Raw genomic sequence first — 23,764 nt, 5'->3', positions numbered from 1 at the left:
CTCTCGGCCTCCCTCCCCTTCCTCTGGGCTAGGGAGCATTGTTGTTTCAGGAAAGCTAGGGCCAAATCAAGGCAGTTTTCTTGAAAAAACTGCACGAAGGAAAACCACTGTCAAGTAGAATTGTCTTGATGCTCTGATTAGAAGTAGCAGAGTGTCCTTTGAATGTGGTAGGAGGACACTGCCACCATCAGCAATGGGGGAAACTGTTTCCATAGCAATGACACGTTTTTTCAGTAATAACTGCGCCTCTTTTCTCTTTCGTTGAACAAAGATGCCAGGCCCTCTGTGTGGGAGACCCCCTCGAGCCAAGTTAGTGCAGGAAGCAAAGGGGCTGGTTTGGTGGTTCTGTTACTGAGCAGCTTCTCTGCCAGCCTCATCCAATTTGCCCGATCACAGGAACATATGGAGCTAGCAGAGAGCACCCTGACATCATTCAGTGAATATCTCTGTTTTGTCCCCCTTTTTCTTTTTGGCCAGCAGCTGTGGGATCTCAGCTTCCCCACCAGAGATGAAACCCAGATGTAGCCTCGGCAGTGAAAGCGAATCCTAACCCCTGGACTGCCAGGGAAGTCCCTCAAGGAATATTTCTGGCTCAGCTAACTTTGATCTTAACATCAAATAGAACTTCGACCTCAAGTTATCTTCTCTTTAAACCATGTGCTATTAAAGAGAGAGAGTAGGGACTTCCCTGGCGGTCCAGTGGTTAAGACTCCGCCTTTCCAGTCCTCGGGGTGGAAAGTTCGATCCCTGGTAGGAGAACTAAGATCTTGCATGCCACAGGGCACAGGCAAAAAAAAACCCAATAAAATTAAAAATAACTAAATAAATAAAGAGTGAGAGTAGCTATCAGGGGAATAGAGAATTATTGCCCTCACCACGTACACCCTGCCCACGTGAGGGCTCCAGCTGCATTTCGTTCCCTAGCACCGAGCACTTCCTGGTACATAGTGGGCGCCTGTTAAAGGTTTGCTGAAAGAAATTAATAAGAAAGCAAAATATTTTCTTCTATGATTTCTTATCCCACTTAATGCCACATTTTGGATGCATAACTGTAAGGCGGCTTCTGAGGCTTTCAAGAACATTAGACAACTTTGCGATAAAATAACATTGCTGAAAGTTTTCACGTAACTCTATCGCTTCTTTAAGGAACCTTGAGCAACAAATAAATCCATACAAACTGCCTGTTTCCTCACCTCATTTCCTCCAAGACTGCAAGCATGTGGATGCCTCGACGGGTGGTACCCACTGGCTTCTGGCCATCCTCCCTACCCTTCCTCCTGAAACTCATGTTTGAAGGAAGAAAGGCATCATTGACTGCTAACTCTCACCTTCAAATCTCTCTGTATTTCCCTGTGCCTTTTCTTCCCTCTCTTTATGTATCTTCCTCACATTCACACGGATCCCTGCACATCTGAAACTACAATTATAGCTTCTCATTTTTGTCTCTAAGCTGGACATAGTAATAGAATACATTTTAAAGTAATGAATCAGTTGGGAAACACAGAAGATATAATGTAGATACATTAATACTTAATACACTAATAATAGTAAATGCATGATGAAGCTGTATTACAAATTAGAGTGCTGCTGCTGCTGCTAAGTCGCTTCAGTCGTGTCCGACTCTGTGCGACCCCAGAGACAGCAGCCCAGCAGGCTCCCCCGTCCCTGGGATTCTCCAGGCAAGAACACTGGAGCGGGCTGCCATTTTCTTCTCCAATGCATGAAAGTGAAGTCGCTCAGTCGTGTCCGTCTCCTAGCGACCCCATGGACTGCAGCCTACCATGCTCCTCCGTCCATGGGATTTGCCAGGCAAGAGTACTGGAGTGGGTTGCCATTGCCTTCTCCACAAATTAGAGTAGGCAACTCATAAATCTAAACTGCATAGGAATCTCTGGAACTCAGGACTGAGATTCCAAACCATATTTCCTTTTTCTCTTAACTTCCACCAAAGGGCAAAGGGTTTCTGAACAACTTCAGGAAAATTGGAAAGCCTCAGGAGTTTCAGATTAAAGGCACACAACTCAAGTGCTCTGCCCACACCCCAGCCTGGTTAAAATGCTGCCCAGAAAGAGGAGGTTGTTTTTTCTTTTCCATCAGTAGTTGCTTCATTTTGGATGGAGAACAGAAGGGTCCTGGCTGCTTTAAGATGGAGCGGGTCCAAATTCATTTATTGTATGTTAACTACACACTCTTAGGTATTGTTCAGTTTACTAAATGCTCATTATACATTTATTCCTTTGTTTAATAAGTACTTACTATGTGCCAGTGATGTGCCAGGCATCTTCGTAGGTACTCAGGAAACAAGACCTAGCAAAACAGACAAGAGGGGAGGCAGAGAGGCTCAGGCAACAAACCGCTAAACATGTGAAGAAATCTTGCCAATAGGAGGGCCCCTTTGGGAAGTTAGAGCTTCTCTGGTGGCTCAGACAGTAAAGAATCTGTCTGCAATGAGGGAGACCCAGATTTGATCCCTGGGTCGGGAAGATCCTCTGGAGAAGAGAATGGCAATTCAATATTCTTGCCTGGAAAATCCCATGGACAGAAGAGCCTGGTGGGCTACGGTCCATGGAGTTACGAAGAGTTGGACACAACTGAGTGACTGAACACACACACACAGACACACCAGTGGTTAGGACATGGCACTTTCACTGCTGAGGGCATAGGTTCAATCCTTGGTCAGGGAACTAAGATCACCAAACTCAGTCTCGTGGACTACAATCAATGTGTTGTCAGGGTGTTCCTCCTGGAGGTTCTAGGGGTCTAGCTGTGAGATCTGGGGCATGACCTCCTCTGGATCGGTTTCCTCCTCTGGGACACGGGACAAGGATACTCGACCCTCCCAGGGATGCTGAGGAATTTAAACAAGACAACGGCTTTGAGAGTTGATAGTACTCACATGACGGGTGGGTTGGATGGGCACACAGGTCAGCACCAGTAGCCACCTCACAATCTCCGAGGCCTCTTCTAAGGGAGCTGTCTGTTTCGGTTGTAGTGCAATGGAGCCTCCGTGGAGCCCGAGGAAGCCTCTGTCGTGGAGGAGAGCCAAGTCTCTGGACAGGCTGCAGAACGCCCAGAAGGATTCAGAGTCGTGGGACTGCCAGGGCCCTTCCCTGCCCACCGGCCCCTTCAGGGGAGGTCTTTGTCGGACGGCCAGTGATGGGGCCAGATGTCTCAAGAGTCCAGTTCAGTCTGTGGAGGCTCAGGACACCACAGCTGCTGCCCCCAGCCCAGAGGAGACCAAGGACCTTCTCAGCGAGCAGAGGCCTCTGCAGGACGCCAAGAAGGACAAGGCCCAGTGGCAGGCCCCTCAGGGGTGGCTGAGGTTTGTGGTGAACTTATTCTTCAGGACAGGCCCTGAGGAGCCCAAGGAAAAGACCAACAAGAAGGCAAAGGGGAAGGAGGGCCCCTCCGAGCCCACAGAAACCCCCGAGAGCCTGGGCGAGCCAGCTCCCAGGAAGAAGGCCCACAGCAAGAAGGCCAGCCGCAAGAAACACAGTCAAAGGAAACGCAGTGCGGAGGAGGCCAGGGGGGCCCGAGACCAGGAGGCCGAGGGCCAAGAGGCCAAGGCGGCTGAGGCCTCACGCAGCGAGGGGGCTGACCTGGGCCCAGCAGCCAGGGGTGAGCAGACTGTGCCTGTTTCTATGGTGACCCCACCCCCATCCCTACCCCAGGGGCTGGGGTGCTCTGAGCTGTTTCCTCAAACCTCTCAATAGAAAGGGACTTGGAAGGTAGGGCTACCATCAGGAACAAAATCTCTTCTTAGAGGCAGAGGTGCAGGGGGGCTGAGAACTGGAAGTGAAACCCCAGTTCCACCACTCACCGGCTGGGTGACCTGGGGCTGGAGACTTGCCTCACTGAGCCTCAATTTTTTTTTTTTTTCATTGATACAACGGAGACTATAACAGGTAGCCGTAGTCCAGAGCTGGCATACAGCAAGGGCTTCATAAGTGGCAGATGCTATTATTGTTAAGTACTCAGAGTTGAGGAGCACAGCCAGGGAGAAATATGAAGGCAGAGGGGAAGCTGAGCAGGAAGCTCTATCCCTCAACATTAATCTACGTGTGAGGCCTGGGGTAGATGACAGGGAAGTAGAAACAACTGGCTGCTGGTTCTAGACTTGATTCCATCAAGTTTGGGATAAGTTTGCTGTGTGACCTTGAGCAAGTTGCTATCCCTCTCTGATATCTTTGATTCTCATTTGTAAAATGAGTGAGCTGGTCCCTAAGGTGCCTTCCGTTTCTGATGTTTCGTGTCCTAGAGTTGAATGTCCCACAGGCAGCTGGAGGAAGATGGAAATTTGCCCTACCGGACTCAAAACTCACCATGTTTTTCAGGGGGAGAAGAAATCCAAGGAAGATCCAGGATACTTGGGGGTGGGAGAGTGGAGAAAGATGTCTGGGCTGAGGCAGCCTCTTTTCAAATGGAAACCTAGGAGGGTTTCTGATTGTTTTGGTTAAGCCAAGAGCTGGCTCCAGCAGTGCCTGGCCTGCTGTGAATTCCATGCACTGTGTTGATTAACAAAGTCAGAAGAATCTCACTGACACCCACACACAATCCCACACACTTGGTTTCATCTTTATTATCGGTGGAGAAGTCTCTGATTTCCACCAGTTCTTGCTCCTCGAAGGTGGGGGTGCTAGAGTCTGGAAAGTTTCTTTCTAAGCCGTAGGTCACCAGCAGGAAGACAAGCTCAGAAAGCTCGATATTACTGTTTGCAAACAAAATGGATTGCTCCAGACAACTGATTGGACCTTGGATGTTTAGACCTCACAAAATGCATGTGCCAATTTTGACCTTGGCTCTTCTGGTGCTTCTGGTCCATTTATGTTAGAGTTTCACAGAAGGGAGTCTCAGGAATTAGACTGGTCTCTGGAAAATGCTTCTGCCTTATGTGTTAATGAGCATGGGAACTTTTTAAGTCATTTAAAATTTATAGAAGGAATATATACATATATATATATAAACACCCACATATATATACATAAAAATTTAAATATATAGAAGAGTGGAAAGAATAGTTCTGTGCACATTCACGTACTTACAATTGTTAATAGTCAGCCTTGCTTCATTGTTGCTGAACCCCTTTAAGTAAAGTGATGCTTCATCCTTAAATACTTAGACACACATCTGCAAGAAATAAGGACAGTCTCATACACTACCCCAGTCTTGTTATTGCCCTTAATAAAATCCATAAGGCTGTATGAATCTAATTTCCTACTAAGAAGGGGCATATTTTAAAAGATATGAAAATGGAGGAGCTATGCATCTGTCAAGGAGTAGCTCAAAGGCATTTAATTGGTTATTTTGCAGGAAATCTGCAGGATGATTGTTTTCTCACGTGAGAGGGAGATGGCTGGTAGACTGAGTCAAGGAACAAAAGCCTAACAGGGTTTATAAATGAGAGGCAAGGGGTAAGAACATCTGCAGACAGTCTGGGAAGAGGGGATCTTGTCTGCACCTTCTTTTGTGTAATCTGATCAGCTGCAACTAGCAGAGGCCACTCTGGGCACACTGTCTTTGGGTAGGTCAACTGGAATATCAAAAGAAAACCATTTACATCGTTTGGGCTTCTGTGTAAAGACTTGGCAGTGTGGTTGGGGCACCAGCGTGGCAGGCTATCTGTGTCCTGCCTGCTGGAGTGCCTCTGTCCACCTCAGATGGGCTGGTGCTCCATCATTTCCCTGGCTGAAATTTTGTGGGTCGAATCATCTCTAACCTTGTAAGGTATTTCCAAACGTAGTCTCCTTTGATGGCCTGACAGCCTCCTGAGGGATCCAGGATGGGACTTATGAGTCACATGTCACAGAGGAAGTGATGAAGGCCCAGAGAGGTTAAGACACTTACCCAAGGTCACACAGCTTGGGTCACAAACTCAAAGTAGATGTTTACAGATCTGCAAAGTTCAAAGGAAATTGTGGGGTACAAGTTGAATGCCTGAAGGACTGACTCGAAACTTCTGCGTAAAATTGCACGCTTTGGCCTAGTACCCTTCACCTGTGGACCTTCCAAGCCTTTCTTAGAAGGACCAGGCCCTGGGATTGTGCTCCCCCATCCCCAGTCTGCGGCCTAAAGGAGATGTTTTAAGAGGACCCTCACTTAATCCAGAAGTCCCAAGTTGGTCTCAGAAGGCCAAGGCAGTCATTAAAAAGAGTCCTCTCTGCGCCTACAAAGATTAACCAGGTGTATTGGTTTTCTTCTAGAGGATATCATCATCCAGAAGATAGTGGAGCTGCTCCAAAAAGTGGGAGACCAGTGGGAGGACGAGGTGAGGCGCGAACCGTCCGCACAGATGCCCAGGGGCATGCTGCCCTCCCTCCTGCTCGCTCAGACCCTACCTGTGCTTGCGGGCCTCCCTGCTCCCCTGCTCCGGCCTCTGTCACCAGCCGTGCCTGGGGCCACCCTGAAGCCCTTGAGTGCTCCTCGGCTGCTTCTTGGGGACCTTTCCCCTCTCCTGAGGGTCAGGGGCCTGACTCAGTTTCTCTCTCATCTCTCCCACAGCAGCATCAAGCCCTTCAGTCTGTGGTGACCCCACGAAACCCAGCACCAGTCGTCAAGAAGAAATCCCAAGAGAAAATGTCTAGCCTCAAGAGAGCCTTTTCTTTTAAGAAATATGTCTCCGAGGAGCCCAAGAGAGCAGGGGCCGCCCATGTTTCCAGCGCAGAGTCCCGGCAGCCCAAGAGGCCCAACTTTCTGCCCCTGTGTGTGGGCGGCCATCGGCCCTCCAGCTCCAGCCTCCCCGGTGAGCAGGTTCACGGTTACCATAGCAACACTGCCTCCCTCGCTGGAACCTTCCCTACGGCTTGAATTGGCCATGTGCAGAGCTGCCGTCCCAGTTCTGAATTTCGCTCTGCCCTGAGCAGCGTGGGGAGGGCAAAAGGAATGCCAGAAGGTCACCTCCACACACCACCCCTCATCGTCTAGGCAACCCAGCTAAGCCCCCGGTGGAAACTGTGTTCAGAGAATTCCACCAACTAGCGTGGTCTCTCTGCAGCCTCAGCTTCCACACCCTGGCAGCGGGTAGCACATGCAGAAGGGAACTGGAGCCTGGGAGGCAGGAGATCCAGGTGCTGGGCTGTATAATCCTTAACTCTGTGCCTCAAATCTCCTTGCCTGTAAAAATAAGACATTTTCTGGCTGTGTGTCTGTTGGCCACCAGTCCTCATCTTAGGAAGTACACCTTATTATCTCCATTTCACAGATGAGGGAACTAGGGTTTCGGGAGGTAAAATCATGTGTGTGGTCACGGGGCCCATCACGATGGAGCCAGAGTTACTGGGAGAGAGGGTCTTCCTGGTGTCAGGGAGGAGCAGCCTAGCAGGTCATCCTGGCCAGGGGAATTCACATTTTAAAAAGGAGGAAGCAATGTTGAACTAGTAAGAGTGGATCCCCGGTGGTGGGATTTCAGGCCACAAGGGAGATATTTTCATGTAGGCGGAGCCTGGCTGCAATCGGTCTAATTCAAGCCAGGGCATCAGGCATCTATCTACTCTCCAGTTCGCAGGTGAAGCCAAGATGGTGGCAGGATGAGCTTCCAGGGGAAGAGGGGGGTGGTGGTGGTGGTGGAGAAGCCCAGGACAGGCACAGCTGTACGGATGGATGTGCAAAGGGGTGAGGGAGCTTGGTCTTCAGTACAGCGGAGTCACAGCCCTGCCCAGCAGCCCCCTGCCACCCTAAAAAGGCCTCTGCATGCACTAGCCATGGAGCGCACTCTGAGTCTCTGCTGACTTCTGTGCATTAGTCAACACCCTCAGGCTGGTGAAGCTCACCCACCGTTTCCTCTTGCTTTTTAGGTGTGGAAGAACCTGAAGTCCAAGAGGCTGTAACTACAGATGGTAGAGATCCAAGTCCCTTTGAGCTTTGCACCCCAGCAGAAAGTGGGGGACCCGACAAGGACCTGCAGCAGGACAGAGCCACAGAATTCAGTCAGTACCCACTCTTCTCTTCTCAGAGGCCCCTTGGAAAATGTCAGAAGAGAAACTGAACCAGAGATAGGCAGTGACCTGTCCTTTCCTGCCTCTGAGCACTGTGGGCTGGGGAGGCAGCTCGGGGTCCAGAACACAGGCCCTAAGCCAAATTGAGCCTCAGCTGTAAAACCACAAAAGTAATAATGCCCTCCTTAGGGAGGCCGACACTAGGAGATGCAAGGGAAGCATTGGCCTGTGGCAAGGGCTCCGTAGAAGGTACATCTTTAGAACCTGGATTTGAACCTGAGCTCTGACCTCTCCAGCTGAGTGATCTTGGACAAGCTCCTTCATCTCTGGTCTTAGTTTCCTCATCTATAAATTGGGGATAAGAATAGTACCCACTCCCTAGAGTTGGTGGAAGTTGTCAATGAATTAGTGGCGATGAAGCATTTAGAGGTGTACCTGGGAGCTGCTAAAAAAAATGTCAGCTGCAGTTTATTGTGACTATTAGTGTTGTCATGTAACCCGGCTTGAGAGCAGAGCCTCAGGAGAAATAGGCTAGGAAGAGGGGGCGAGGCCTTAGGAGAGAAGCTGAACTGATGGTGGCTGCCACCTTTATCATTATTATTTTATCATTGGTGGAGCCAAGCCTATAATCATGTAATCACTGTCCTTTCTGTCTGTCTGAAGATCAGCTCTCCCTACCTCTCCCATTTTGCATTCTTTGCTTTTCACAGACGTGCCTTGAAGGAGAATTGAGAAGGGCCCCTGATCTACCTAGAAGTGGAGGAAGGAGCAGGGAGCGGGGATTTGGGACCAGACGGCCTTGAGACACCTTCCCCTGGAGGCAGGGGTCTCGGCTGTTTTCCTAAACATAACAAGGCACGTCTAGGCCCTTCCACAGCAATGAATGAATAAGTGAATATGTTCCCATGGTATGAATAAGTGAATGAATAAATGAATATGTTCTCAGGGCTTCCCTGGTAGCTCAGCTAGTAAAGAATTTGCCTGCAATGCAGGAGACCCTGGTTTGATTCCTGGGTCAGGAAGTTCCCCTGGATAAAGGATAGTCGACCCACTCCAGTATTCTGGGGCTTCCCTGGTGACTCAGATGGTAGAGAATGCACCTACAATGTGGGAGACCTGGGTTCAGTCCCTGAGTTGGGAAGGTCCCCTGGAGGAGGGCATGGCAACCCACTCAAGTATTCTTGCCTGGAGAGTCCCCATGGACAGAGGAGCCTGGAGGGCTACAGTCCACGGGGTCACAAAGAGTCAGACACGACTGAGCAACTAAGCACATGTTCCCATGAAACCAGCTCTGCCCTCAGGCCACCTCTGGGGAATCTGTGGTCCCCACCAAGGGTTGGGTCAGGGATGACCTCAAATGCAAGCTCATTAGCATCCACCCTGGAGGCCTGTGAGAATCACCCAGGGAGCCACCGGGTCTTAGGAAAAGAAGACTAACCACAGAAAAGCTTTTCTCAGCACTCAAGTGTGAGCATCCCCTTTGTTCTTTTTTTTTTTTAGAAGAATTCATCCAGAAGATCATTGCCCTACTCCAAGATGCAGAGGAGCAGTGCAGAGACAAGGTGAGGAAGACTTTCCCCACGTAGACCCTGACCCTCACTTTGGACACCCCCCACAACCTGGCACAGCCCCTCCCCCAATCCCACATCTTGCTAGAGCCTGGCTCCCTTCTCCCCTCCTTCCCAGAGCCTCCCCTAACTGCTGCAGGCTGTGCTTGTCTCCCCAGCTCTGAGCATCATCACCCTTCTCCCCTAACCACACCATCTGGCCCACAGTGGGTCTCCGTTTCTGGGGCTGCTGGTCTCAGCTGACTTGTAAAGTCAGGGGCCCTGACTCAGTTTCCCTTATCTCCCCTGCAGCAACTTCAAGTCCAGGAGCCGGAGGTAGCTGTAGAAAACTTGGCCCCAGCCTACAGGAAGAAATGCCAAGAGAGAAAGTCAAACTTCAGAAAAGCCTTCTATAAAAAACACAGCTCCAAGGACCCCAAGAGAGCGGGGGCTGCAGGTGCTGCCAGCCCAGACTCCCGGCCACCCAAGAAGCCCAGCTTTCTGCCCCTGTGTGTCGGTGGCCATTGGCCCTCCGTCTCCAGCGACTCTGGTGAGCAGACCCAGGGTTGCCATGGTAACAGAGGCTGCCTCTGGCCCCGTGGCTTCCTCCAGGGCAGGGCTGGCCAGATGTGTGGTGTACCGTTCAGTCTTGACTTTCACTCTGAGCAGAGTAGGGCGGTGTGGGGGCACAAGAGGAGAAAGGAGTTGGTTGATGCCAGGATTCACCCCCCACAACACACACTTTCCCCCAGCCCATCGTAAACACCTAAAAACAAATATGGTATGAGAGCATCACCATACATAAATCAGAATCACCTGGAAAGGTGATAGAGAAATAGAGACTCAGGTTTGATGAAGTAGGACGTGTCCTGGGCCTCTGCTTTTTCACTAAAGTATGAGGACCACTGGGGTACAACAATCCCCCCCAACATTGGCAGAGTGCCCGCTGCATGCTGCGTTCACACATACTATCTCATTTAACCCCCCTTACAACTCTCCCAGTTGACAGATGGAAAAAGTGAGGTTCAGACAGGCTAAGGGACTCAGCAAAGGCTTGCCAAGTTAAAGGGGAAGGGGGCTCACTTGCTGAGACTTGTTGGCAGGCCTGCTTGCTTTCCTCCCAGATATAAGGAGGCAGAGGGGGTAGGTGGAAGAGAGAATGCGATTCCTGGAGGGACAAAGAGCACTGTGAACTCCTCTGAGGCAGGTCCAGGGGCCTGGGGCTTCCCTGAGGAGCCTGGGAAACCAGGACCCCTCTTAAGACAGAGACTTTGGACAGCTTCTTGTCAGAACCTGGGTTCAGCGATGTGCTGGTGGATTTGAGACAGGTGCAAACACATTCACACCAACTCCTCTTTGCCCTCAGATCCGGAGGATCTCGAATTCCAGGGGTCCCCACCCACAGAAGGGGAGCCAGTTGGAGCCCCAGAAGCACCCTCCCAGGCCAGAAGCCACAAGCCGGAAGCGGGACGTCAGCCGGATGGAGCGAATGAATCCAGTTAGTGTCACCCTGCTCTCTCCTGGGACAGCTGCCCTGGGGCTTCCCCTTTGCATGGCTTCCACAGGCTGAACCCTAGTAGGGAACTGGGAAGGCAGCTTTACAAATACCCTAGGAGACTCTAGAAGGGCAGAGAGGACAAGGGTTGACCTTTGAACTGGGGCAGAGTTGCAGGTGGACAGCCTTCTTCAGGTAGAGAGTGTCTGTCCCTTCTGTGGGATGCACTTTCACCCCCACGGCATGCCACTGCTTCGCGTGAATGTTTCATGTAAGACTCCGAGCTTGCTCTGGATCTCATAACCAGTGGCCTACTGCAAACAAGCTCCGGTACACTAGGGGCTTGGGGTTCAGGGGAAGCCCTGATTTGTAGCCTTTGCAGATTTCTGTGGTATAAAATTCCCACCCTGGCTGATTTCAAGTCGCCAATAGTTTATAACAATGGGTCTCCAAATATTCCGAATATTCATAATTAAGTCTTGGTAAGAGCGGCACCACCCACACGCCATTGTTTACGGCCCAGGCTGATGGTGCAGGCTATTCTGCAGCCTAGATAAGGTCTCAGTTTCCCCATCTGTCAAAATGGAGCTGAATGTGGTGGCAGGTGAGGCTCGGCAGGTCCAAGAGCCTTCTTTGTCTATAAAGCAAAACGAAACAAAACCCTCATGCTCCAGCTCTAGTTTAGGGGAAGATTTTTCTTTGCTCTTCATAACTAATCTGTGTGCTGTGTTTTAGAGGCAAAATACTTCTGGGATCGATGGATGGGTTATTGCAGAACTTGTCAACAGTCCCTCAATCCTTCTTTATTTTTCTTAGAGGAACTGATCATCCAAGAGCTGGTGGCCCTTCTCCAAGAAGTGGATGGCCAATTGGGAAAGCAGGTGAGGAGTGCTAAGTCCCCGCAAGGACTGAACCGGAGTTCAGTCCCCATCTGGGTGACCGTGGCCTGCCCCATAACTTCTGTGAGCCTGTTTTCCCTTTTGCAAAATGGAGTATAAATACCTACTTGCCAACTTTAGTGCATATATAGAATATGCCAGACACACAGCAGAGGAGATCAATGTTAATTTAAAATAACGGAAAGCACTGTGTCTCCACCTGCCAACCAGGACTTCCCCCTGTCCAAATCATCCTTGAAGTTCAGCTCAAGGAAGCCTCCTTCCCCAAGTCCCTCTGATTTCGTCCTCTATCTGCCCTTCACTTTGTCTTGGCACACGCTTCAGCAATTATAAGGCCTCTAATTCTTTCAAGCTTTTAGAGTTCCCTCTATTGCTAGATAGCTTGTAACATAAGGTTCCTCGCTTTTGAAAACCTCACAGTCTACTTGGAGAGACAGACACAGATCACATACAAAGAGGCAGGTCATAGATGAGTGATCAGTGTGGTGGTTTAGTCACTGAATCATGTCTGACTTTTGTGAACCGGTGGACTGTAGCCCACCAGGCTCCTCTGTCCATGGGATTATCCCAGCAAGAGTACTGGAGTGGGTTGCCATGCCCTCCTTCAGGGGATCTTCCCGACCCAGAGATCAAACCAGCATCTACTGCATTGTAGGTGGTCTCCAGCATTGCAGGCAGATTCTTCACAGCTGAGCCTGTAGCCAATGTTATTGGTACCTCTTCTGGCACCACAGATCACCTGGCCCAGCTCCCGACTGCCAGCACCTGCATCCTTTTGCCTTAAGACTGGCCCCTCCAGAGCCATTTACACCCATACAATAGGCCAGTGTGACACTCTCCACCTTGCCAGGAGCAGCCCTCAATCATCGGCTGATGGGAGCTGGTGTGTACATACCCCAGCTCCCTCCCACCTTGAGGGGATAACTGGGGGGCTCCCAAAGTGCCCCCAGGGGATCGGGCTCAGCTGCCAGCCGGAGGGGGTGCTTCCCATTCTTGCCCCCCTGTCTCCACTCCCCCATCCGTGTCTGCCTGGATCACTCACCACAGAAGGGAGCTGCATCTGAGTCCTAGTCTTTGGATCTGTCTCTGGGGGAACCCAACCTAAGACATTTAGGTATTAGGAGGAGGAGGCTTAGGGCGGGAACTGAAATTCACCCAATATCCACTTTTCACAAAACATTAAACTATCTCACTTAATCCTATCCCCCCAACAATAGTGTGTTGGGGGAAGGTATTATTACCCCCATTTTACACATGACAGAGGCTCAGAGAGGTCACACAGCTAGTGAATCCTATTTAAGCATCCATTATCTGAATCCAAAGACCTGGATTTTGTCTTTTGGGTTTTTTTTTCCCCACTTTGTAGTGCTGCTTGGAGCTGTACCTTGCAGAGCAGATTCTGAGAGGCCAGGGAAGGTGGAGGAATTTAACAAGGCGTGCTGTCCTAGGGACAGGGAGGTGCCCAGCCTGACTGTGTGGGGTTGGTGGAGGGGGGTGCTAGTGGGAGGGGAGTACCCACCTGCCAGCCACACTGATGGCCTGCCTTCATTTCTGCCTCCAGATCAAGCGACACCCAAGCTTTAAGAAATTTTTATACGAGCCCTCAGTCTCTTCCCTCAGAAAGCTGGTAGCCACGCTGCGCAGCCGAGGGGCCCACACCACTGAGCCCAAGAGAACCTACCCATTCGTTTTTGGCTTGGGAAACCAAGGTGCTGGCAACAATTACCACACCGTCCTCAGTCTCACAGGCCTACACTACAGGAGACCCAGCTACGGCCAGTTCCCATACGAGGAGGCCCAGCAGGTGAGAACCGGCCCCGTGGCACGGGGCGTGACAGACTCAGATTACAAGGACCTGCTTTGTGTCCTCTCCCCTCCCCTGCTTAGTTCAGGGCTTGTGGGGTCCAGCTCAAATGCCACCTCCTTGTCCAGGCCTTCTGAGACAATTCTGCACCACAGGGGTCTTTATCTTTCCCAGCCTCCCCGCTTTACCTGCTAATAAGCTAATTAGCATCCTCCTTTATTTGGCTCTGGTCTCCAACAGGAGGGGTATTTTCATACTTCTTGATATCAGTATGGAATATTGGACCAGCTACTATCTTAGCTTCATCCTCTTGCTGTTTCAGGGGTTGGGCTGTTTGGCTTGCCAACTGAGACGGTCATAAAATTTAAAGAAAAAAGTACAGTAAGATTACATAAGGGATGGTGAGGTAGATGAGAAGGCTCCCTGGGGCTGTTTGGTTCTGAAAGGCTTCTCAGAGGACATTCTTCAAGGACCTTGCCTTGACTGATTATGAATAGCCTCTCTTCTGCCATCACTCACTCTTTTGATTGATTTCAGGCTTTCCCTAATAATCCTTCCTTCCCTGAGGCTCTGGAATGGTCCCTGTAGACAGAAAACTTATTACTGAAAACTTATTATCTTTTTTAAAATCTGAATTTTCTGCTGGACTCTTAAGTTCTCCCCGCCCTTTTCCAATTCACTTAAGATGACCAGCTTACAAACATTTAACCACTTCTAAAGTGCAGATGGCAACCCACTCCAGTATTCTTGCCTGGAGAATCCCAGGGACAGGGGAGCCGGGTGGGCTGCCGTCTCTGCTGTCTCTGGGGTCGCACAGCGTCGGACATGACTGAAGCGACTTAGCAGTAGCAAAGTGCAGAAACTACTGAGGGAAATTGTGATTTTAAAGCAATGAAACGTCCTATTGGAGTTCGCCAAAGTGGACCAGAACTTCCAGATCCAAATGGTCCCCTGGGGAACCAGACCTTTATTGCAATGATGTCAGTCTTACTCAAACCCTTTGTCTCCCCCTGGAATTAACTTTAGAAGCTGTTGTGATAAGTCTCTCAAGAAAGCAGGCCTTATTTCATGATACTTGTATCTCATCATTTCAATGGCTTTCCTGGTGGGAACCCGTTATGACTTTAGACCTCTCTTTTCTCAGACTCACTGTCTTCTCCTGGAGACTAGGGACGATTTGCCCTCTAAGATGGATTAGGTAACACCAGATGGAGTGATCTGAGCTCTTTGTGGAAGATATTATAGAGACATCAGTTCTGACATCCTCAGTAGCCCTAACACTGTATCTTCTGGTTTTGCTAGCCATTCATTTATTTATTCACTCATCCATCCAATCAGTACATATTGAGAGCCTCCTATTAGCCCAGCTGTGTAAGATGCCTGTGAAAGGTTCTGAGGGCCTGTGAAAGGTTCTAGTGGAAAAAGACAGACTGTTTACTGATAATAAAAGTAAATATCAATTAAATGCCAAATTAGCGCTGTGGCCAATAAAGCAAGTTGGTTCTGGGAGCCTTCCAGAAGGTAGCAGGCATTGATTTTGACCTTTGAGGATGGAGAGGCTGTAGATGGGGAGAAAGGACCAAGAGGACACTGCAGGCAGGAGGTACTCTGTGAGCAAAGACCCAGAGCTGGGAGCTAGTGGCTTAATGAGAAGTCTGTTGTTATCAGGGTGGGACCCATACGTAATTGGACTATGGCTAAAATCTGTGTTCTTTTTCTCCTCCCAGAACATCACAAGTTCTCAGATCCAGAGTCCAGATTGAAAGCTGTGCTTTGCACTCAAGTTCCCTTGAACTATGCAAACATTAGTAGCTTCAGCCAGGAAACCCTGAAAACGCTCCATGTTCTCCCAATCCAGTGCTTCACAGACATGACTGAAGACAAGCGTGGACAGCCATTCTGTGTCCATGCACCACCGTGGGCTCATTGAGACAGAGAATGAACAAGGTGTTCGTCTACAAAACTGGAGGCAAAGGCCATGGGGGAAAATGCACTGGACTGGGAATTAGGAGACCAGGACTCCACGTGCTGACCTACCTCCAAACTTGCTGCAAAACCCTGTACGAGTCCCACGTCCCTTCTCCTCTCCAGACCTTGGATTCTGGGCTGGATTAGTGACCCATCAGACCCCTTCTGGTTGTCTTATGCTAAAATATCTCTAAAGAGAGATAGCAAGTGCTTTCACTCTGTGGCTAAATATACCCACCCCACATAGCTGGAGGCAATCTAAGTACTGACCAAATGAATGAATGAATGGAACTCCTGAGATCCAGGCAATTCTGCCAGACATTCTCTGGGAGGCCTTGGTCCTCAACTGGAATTGTGAGACCAGTGGTTCTCCTCTGAATTGGTAGTTGGAGAAGAAATGGGGGAGTTACCTCAGTAGGCATTGGTCTAGAGCCCTGGACCAGAAATCAAGGCCTCTGCATTCTGGGGCCAGCCTTAGGGCCTAGTGCTGATTTATGTACCCTTGTTTGTTTGTTTGTTTGTTTATCACGTGTTTTCTTGGTTCATCATGGCTAAAAATATGCCCATGTCATGTAGAAGAGCTGCTGATACTTTTTTCAAATGTTAGTTTTTTAAATAAGTCTCTTGCTTCCCTGATAGCTCAGTTGGTAAAGAATCTGCCTGCAATGCAGGAGACCCCAGTTCGATCCCTGGGTTGGGAAGATCCCCTGGAGTAGGAATAGGCTACCCACTCCAGTATTCATGGGCTTCCCTTGTGACTCAGTTGGTAAAGAACCCGCTGGCAATGCGGAAGACCTGGGTTCAGTCCCTGGGTTGGGAAGATCCCCTGGAGAAGGGAAAGGCTGCCTACTCCAGTGTTCTGGCCTGGGGAATTCCATGAACTGGATAGTCCATGGGGTCGCAAAGAGTCGGACATGACTGAACGACTTTGACTGACTTTAGTTTTAAAAATACATCTATGCTTAGTCTCTCACCTGAACATCCACATGCCCGTGACAGCTGTGCAGCTACAGGGATCACATAATCTATTCAGCTTGCCAACAGTACTTAGTGCCCATATGGATTTGTAGACCTTCCCAGGAACCCTGCAGCCTCTAGATGGGGAAGCAGCAGAGTGGGGTCAACTGGCCTTTCTTAGAATCCTCTTAGCCCTTTGTCCATTGGAGAAGGAAATGGCAAGCCACTCCAGTGTTCTTGCCTGGAGAATCCCAGGGACGGCAGAGCCTGGTGGGCTGCCGTCTATGAGGTTGCACAGAGTCGGACACGACTGAAGCGACTTAGCAGCAGCAGCCGCCAGCAGCCCTTTGTCCTGTAATTCTACAACCGAGAAATGAAGCTGATGCCTTTCAGCTCTGCCATCTTATGTTTTGCTTGTTTAGTCGCTAAGTCATGTCTGACTCTTTGTGACCCCGTGGACTGTAGCCTGCCAGGCTCCTCTGTCCATGGGTTTCTCCAGGCAAGATCACTGGAGTGGGTTACCATTTCCTCCTCCAGGGGATCTTCCTGACCCAGGGATCAAACTTGCATCTCCTCCATTGGCAGGCAAATTCTTTACCACTGAGCCACTTGGGAAGTCCAAATAATCCATGCAATGATATTTAAAACTAAATTTGGAAATTGAATGGGGTTCAATCGTGGGGATTTGCCAAAAGTCACTAAGAAAATCAGCACAAAGAGTTCTGAAATTACACAGTGCCATGTCTATATACGTTGCTAATCTTATGATAGCTACAATCTGGGTAGTTTTCAGGAAATGGGAGAGGGCTTCAAGCTAGATTGCCAGGGATGGTTGAATGAGTGGTTGAATGAGCACTGCTCAAGAGCACCAAACTGCAGGAGACATTGACTCCTGAGACATTATGGATTTATAGATTTATGATGATGATTTTCCAGCTGATGGCAGAAAAGTATCTTGAGAAATGGGCTCCTTTTTGTTTTTGCACCAAAGCAAGGTTTTGTCTTCTACACAGCTCAACAGTTCCAACAGCCTGGCTCAGTTGGTCAACTGGGCATGTGTCTATTATCTGCATGAATGCTTGACAGGGCTATGAACACAGCCCTCTAACACTGCCTAGAACACATGGCCATCGGGGAGAGGGTGTTAGAACCTGGATGGCCAACCCATCCTTGTTATCCTTGGTGGACACTGTCTTGCTCTTATGACGAGCCCCATAGGGTAGAGCTGAGGTGGGGGAGAAGCCAAGGGCAGAGAGACTTGGGCACTTAGCAGGGACTGGCCTCAAACTTGAGGCAAAGTTTTAGATTCTGAAAGTCATTTAGTGTTATTGCTGCTCCCAAGAAGTGGGGGAGGTTTATTTATTTTATGGATTCATTTTAGGCAGTGTTCAGGAACACAGCACTAGAATGTGAAAGATCAGAATCAGTTTTGAGAAGAAGGTCAGGCACCTTCTGTACAGAGTTTCTTATTTGAAATGATGCTCTTTAAGTTATGTAAGTATTTGGTATGAGTTTTCGATGCTGGCATCTGAGTCTCATTTTTGTACTGTGTTATCTGAGCAAATAAAGAAACTGGTTTGCACAGAAGTCTGACTTGGATTGGATTATTCACCGTGGAAGCAAGATGGAGCCACCTGCCATGTCCAGGCCAGTCCAGAGCCTGCAAGGTTGCGGGGGTCTGCCTCTTTTTCCCTGCCTGGGGGCCCTGTCCAGATGCTATTCAGGTGTCCCATCCTTGTGGTGCCAACTTGCTGAGGCAGTGAAAAAAAAAAAAAAAAGCTGCCTTGTCTTGAGCATTGGGTGACCTGGGTTTTAATCCAGCTGCCTTCAGGCTGATGACCTTGGAGACAAGATTCTTGCCTTCCAGACCCGCCATTCTACAACTCTGTGATTCTTCAGGTGACAGTGAATTGTATGTCTGGGAAAATCTGGGCCAGTCCTAATGCTGCATCATCTGTCCTATTGATTCCTAAACTCTGGTACCCAAACTCAGCCACTCAAACCAGGATAAAAATGGACAGAATACAGCGCCTGGTTTTTGGTCCAGAAAATGTGGTCTCCATTGAAAGTCATCTAAAGCCTCCTTTCCCCTGTCTCAGATAACATGTGAGTTCTTCCAGCGGCAACCTGAGGAAAGGGAACTTGTATGCATAGCTTGTCTTCTTTCAAAAGTTAAGTTTCCTTTCCCCAGCTCTTGAAGGTGTGCCTTAATGCTCTGAGAAGGGCAGGAGACAGCCACACTACCATTGTCTCACGGACTAGGACGCTGAGGCTGGGAGTGCTCCAGGTCACATAGCCAGCGACAGACAGAGCCACCGAGGGCGCTGTTCTGAGAGCCTCTGTAGTGCCCGCCCACCCTCAACCAATATTTATGTGTCGGGTCTAGTGCTAGCTCTGTGGAATCCACAGATGCAAGACACGACCCCTGCCCTCGGGACACTCACAGCCCTCACTGGCTGCAGTGCCAGTCTTGTGCCAGGAGGAATACAGGACCGTGGGGTTCCCTCCACTCACCTTGGAGGCCTCAAGAGCACTGAGGCACAGGGGAGACCCTGCTGCTTTGAAAGGCTTTTGAAAGGTGGGCGAGTGATAACAGGACATAATTAACTAACCTCTTAGTGTCCTGACAAGTCAGGAGGCTAACTGGGTGGGTCAGAGATACGTGTGGGAATTCTCTGGTAGTTCAGTGGTTAGGACTCCAACTTCACTGCCAAGGGCGCAGGTTCAATATCTGGTCAGGGAACTAAGATCCTGTGCAATCTGGGTGGCAAAAAAAACAAAACAAAAAAACCCAACTCCACAAAAAAACAAACCCAGAGATAATGGGGTAAGGGGGTCAGCAGAGAACTGGCTGAGTTTGGGCGTTAGCTGGGCCGCAGGGGGTGCGTCACTCAGATACGCTTGTTTGGAAAACTAGCAAGTGTTCTGGCCTTGGCACCAATGACACCTTCTGATTTCAAAACACAACCCATTCCTGTTGCTGTTTTCTTTTCTTTTTTTCCCAAGGCATAAAAAGGAGAGAGGAACTATTAAGGCTGCCAAAATTAGCAAAGAAAAATATGGGTGGCCCAGTTAAACCTGAACCTCAGACAACAAATAATTGCAATGCTGGGGGTACCCTGACATGAGGTAATTATTCATTGTTTATCTGAAATTAAAATTTAACAAGGAGTCCTGTATCTTTTTTTTTTTTCTCTAGCCACCCTGGAATTCAGGCAAGAACAATTCTCTAACTACCTCAGAGCATCTGGGCTCAAATACAGGCTTTGAGTTAGAGCAATAGTTAATATTATATTCAGTTCTCCTTTTCACACCAGGGAATAAGCATTCCTGAGTTGCGCAAGATTGCAACCCTCCCTCCCGGCTCACATTCCCAGGGCCTCTGGGCACACAGTCACTCGCAAACAGCAAGACCTTCTTAGGGAAAGGACTGAAGGCAGCAGGGCTGCTCTACCTGACTCCCGGGGCTCCTCTCTTGACTGGCGGGGCCACAGAACTGAACAAGGCAGCGGACGCTAGAACACCTGAGATTTGGTTCCTCTCAGGCCTCTCAAAGGTACTTAGATTCCTCCAGGGAGATCCGTCTGAAGAGGATGTGTGTGGACTCTTGTTCCCTCACATGGTCCTGTTCCGTGTAGGGTCCACCTGTCTCCATGCCATAGCCTCCCACCCACCTGGGCTTAGATTTGCATGCGTCCTTCTCAGGGGCCACAGTGCAGGGCTGTCTTTCACCTAGTCTTCTAGGATTTGCATTCTAGGATTTGTTGAGCAAATGCATCTGAGGCCTGTGGACAGCCTGTTTTTCCTTACTGGGTCTGGCTGGAGCCAGAGGTTATCCACAAGCAGTGAGTTAATTTTATTTTTTTTTTCCGGACAGGCTGCAAAAATTGAAGTTAAAGGCCTCCTTCTTGTGGACCGTTTTCACTGAGGTGTGAACAGCAGACAGAGTCTGCCCTCATCTGGGCTGGGAAAGGGGAGGGGAGGGCACACACGGCCTCCCATTTCCTCTGTCAGCACAGCAGGCTTGGGGAAGGCCAGGGCCGCCCGTTCCCCCAGCTGCACCAGTAATCCCCGGGGTAAAAGCTGGTAAAGGCTTCTGGCCAGGTCAGCGCCTCCAAGGGATTCCCGTGAGTGGCCGAGATGGAGTCCGCTGGTTCCAGGTCAAGCCTTTTGTGTACTGTGTGAACAAAAAACAAATAGCAGGAGAAGATGTGGTCTCTTGACACCGCAGGAAACAGGAAAGGGTGTCCATGGCTCAGCTCTGCCTAACCCCCGACAGTTTTGCCCCGTGGATGAACTCCTGGGGGAGGACGAGGATCTCAAAGAAGCAAACTCAGGCCGGGTTGGGAGGAGGACTCAGAGCCCAGCTGCCTGGGAGGAGGCTGTGCTGCCCACTCTTACTGTCTGTTCTGACGTCCATCTGTCTGTCCAGAGCAGAGTAGTGGAAGGACCCAAGGGAAGCTGGGAGGATGTTTAGACAAGGAGGCTCTTGCCTGGGGGAAGCAGGACCCTCTACCCCAACAGGCTTGGTGGTGGGTGGGACCCCGGTCCTCGCAAGGCCTGGGGTGAAAGGAGGGCGTCTGAGAACAGTGAGGAGAAGGTTCAGCCTCGCGGGCGTCAGGTTCTCTCCCGTTTCAGCTCAAGTTTCCTCTCTTGGCTCACAGTTTCCTAGAAAAAGGACACAAATTCATCATCTCCAAGTCCCAAATCTAGTACTCCCCTCCGCTTATATCCACTGAGACCACTGCTCACAGCTTCATATGCTTTGGGCATCCTGAGCAAATAGCCACATTGATATGTGGAAATAGGAAATCTCAATTTGTATCAAAAGCTAGTTCGAGGGTTTACTTTGTCATACAAGTGGTCTTCTGCAAAAGCAGAGTTCTATTTGCAAAGCAGGAGTTGGTGAAAGCATGTTTGCCATATTTTTTGACTTACAAAAGTCTGGTTGATATTTGGTTTTTCAGGAAGAGGTGGAGGGGTCTCCAGTATTCTGAGTACAGTCGTGTGGACTGCACACTGAACAAGGATACACTGCCAGTACAAAAGGGCAGGCACTCACAGACATACTGATGCTGCATGTCATTAATACAGTGTTCAAGCAGTCGGTAATCAATTGTTCAAAAAAAATCAGCACATTACAGCAACTTTCCAGCAGGTGGCAGTCAAGTTCTCAAGGAGAGGGTGCTCTTTTCTTGGTGCACTAGGCTTTCTACAGGCTAGTGCTGGCCTTGACCCTTGACCAGGAAGAGGCAGGTGGGGGCAGAAAGAAAGATGGGCTGACGGGGCTCAGAGGTCACCACAGCATCCTGGCACAGGACCGGCAGTGTCTGGCCCCCAGGAACACCCTGGGGAGTTCCACACCTCGGGGCAGCTGTATTCCTGGATGCAGCTGGGATGAGGCTTATAGGCGACCCAAACTGTCTCAGAGGTGGAGGTCAGGGAGAAGTCAAGTGGGCAGGGGGCAGACCTGGATGTGAAAAGCCAAGGAAGCACATGTGAGGGGAAATGAGACCAGAAGGGGGAACTGGGAATCCTGATTTCCAAGCCCTCCTCCGCTTGCTGTGTGACCCTGAGCCAGTCACTTACCCTCTCTGGAAAACGGCAGGGAGACACCTGCAGAACTCATCCTGGGGAAATGCTGGGATGTGGATTTGGGGTATTTGTGGATAATTTTCAAATCTGACTGTGTCATTCTGTTGTTTAAATCCTCTCATGACTCCCCAGCAACACAGACGAAGTTCAACCTCTTTAGCATGGCATCCAAGCCAGACTGACCTGCCCCTTGCCATGCATCCGAGCGCCTCTCCAGGCTTCTCCCTGACCAAATGGAGGGGCTACACTAGACCCTGTGACTTCTGACCCTCACTCCAGCGCTCCTTCTACCCTGGAGGCTGGACCACTTAATGGTCAACATCAAAATCCTGATGACAGATGTTCCTGATCCAGATGCTGGCTCTGCCATCTACCAACTGTGTAACTTTGGGCTTGTTACTTAGCCTGTCTGTGCCACAGGGCTTGGAATATAATAACTACTATGTAACTTTTAGCTATTATTAAATTCACCGATTAAAAATTTTTCATTGGATTATAGTTGATTTCCAAGGTTGTATAAATTTATCTTTGAATAGGGGGAGGTTCCATAGTAACTCAAAGGAAAGGTTCTCTAATAGTGGAAATTTGGGGAATCTGACACTTGGTCTGTGGTTAAGAACCTGCTTGCCTATGCAGGGGACACAGGTTTTGATCCCTGGTCTGGGAAGATCCCACATGCTGCGGAGCAATGAAGTTGGTGCGCTGCAAGAACCGAGCCCAAGATCTAGAGCTCGTGAGCTGCGACAACTGAAGTCTGAGTGCCTTGAGCCCATGCTCCACAACAGAAGCTACCACAGTGAGAAGCCCGTGCCCTGCAACTAGAGAGTTGCCTCCGCTTGCTGCAAGTAGAGAAAGCCCACACACAGCAACAAAGACCCAGTATAGTCAAAAATAAATAAACATTAAAAAAAAAAAGGATGTGAGTAGCAATCAGCAAGACGGATCTCCTTCTTTTCCATCTGTAGCCTGCAGGCAGTATTTCAGTTTCTCTTTCTACTTGTCTTTCTACTTTGAGGCCAGTTACACATCCTGAGTCAGATGACCACTGAACTTTTACTAGAGGAGAGATAAGGCCAGCAGAGGACAGCCAGGCTGATACATCTATCTAGCCATGCTCCAGGAGAAGAGCATATCTGGCATTACTGCTGGTCCTGAATAAAAGGGACAGGGACAGACTTGACCCCAAGCTGTAAGCCTAGGCAGAGCTATTGTAGCCAATTCACAGACCTATGAAAGAGAAAAGTCAAATGTTTGTTTTGTATTCCACTGAGATCTTGGCCGGGGCAGTGCGGGAAAGAGTGCTGTTTGTTATACAGCATTATCAAAACAGCAAGAACTGACTAATACAACCCATGCCAGAGTATAGATTGAACATTTGATTTAAAACAGACACAGACACACCCAGAACATCTATCCTGAGCTTTTATTCTAGACTCTTTCCTCTGCCAGGAGACCAGGAGTTTCCCCAGGACTAGCCAGTGGACGTGGCAGCGTCTCCTGTGACTGTAGTTTCGGAACAGGTCTTTCCTCTTGCTGGATCACTTCTGTTTTTCTATGCCTTTTATATA

The 23,764-nt window shown here is 49.5% G+C and overlaps 1 protein-coding gene across 1 annotated transcript in view; it reads left to right on the top strand.

Annotated features, from left to right (window-relative positions):
* LOC104995017 (chromosome unknown open reading frame, human C6orf222) overlaps nt 1-15,439 on the top strand; it is a 19,587-nt gene extending 4,148 nt beyond the window's left edge. Inside the window, exons 2-12 of the mRNA XM_010848733.1 lie at nt 2,993-3,618; nt 4,670-4,710; nt 6,203-6,265; nt 6,499-6,739; nt 7,791-7,922; nt 9,432-9,493; nt 9,791-10,028; nt 10,845-10,976; nt 11,790-11,854; nt 13,434-13,676; nt 15,404-15,439. Coding sequence (XP_010847035.1) covers nt 2,993-3,618; nt 4,670-4,710; nt 6,203-6,265; nt 6,499-6,739; nt 7,791-7,922; nt 9,432-9,493; nt 9,791-10,028; nt 10,845-10,976; nt 11,790-11,854; nt 13,434-13,676; nt 15,404-15,439 — 1,879 coding nt within the window. The remainder of the gene's footprint in view (nt 1-2,992; nt 3,619-4,669; nt 4,711-6,202; nt 6,266-6,498; nt 6,740-7,790; nt 7,923-9,431; nt 9,494-9,790; nt 10,029-10,844; nt 10,977-11,789; nt 11,855-13,433; nt 13,677-15,403) is intronic.
* Nucleotides 15,440-23,764: the final 8,325 nt, after the last annotated feature.

This window comes from Bison bison, unplaced genomic scaffold, assembly GCF_000754665.1.
Source record: "Bison bison bison isolate TAMUID 2011002044 unplaced genomic scaffold, Bison_UMD1.0 scf7180017864270, whole genome shotgun sequence".
Lineage (NCBI taxonomy): Eukaryota > Metazoa > Chordata > Mammalia > Artiodactyla > Bovidae > Bison > Bison bison.
This window is presented reverse-complemented; position numbering and strand designations above follow the sequence as displayed.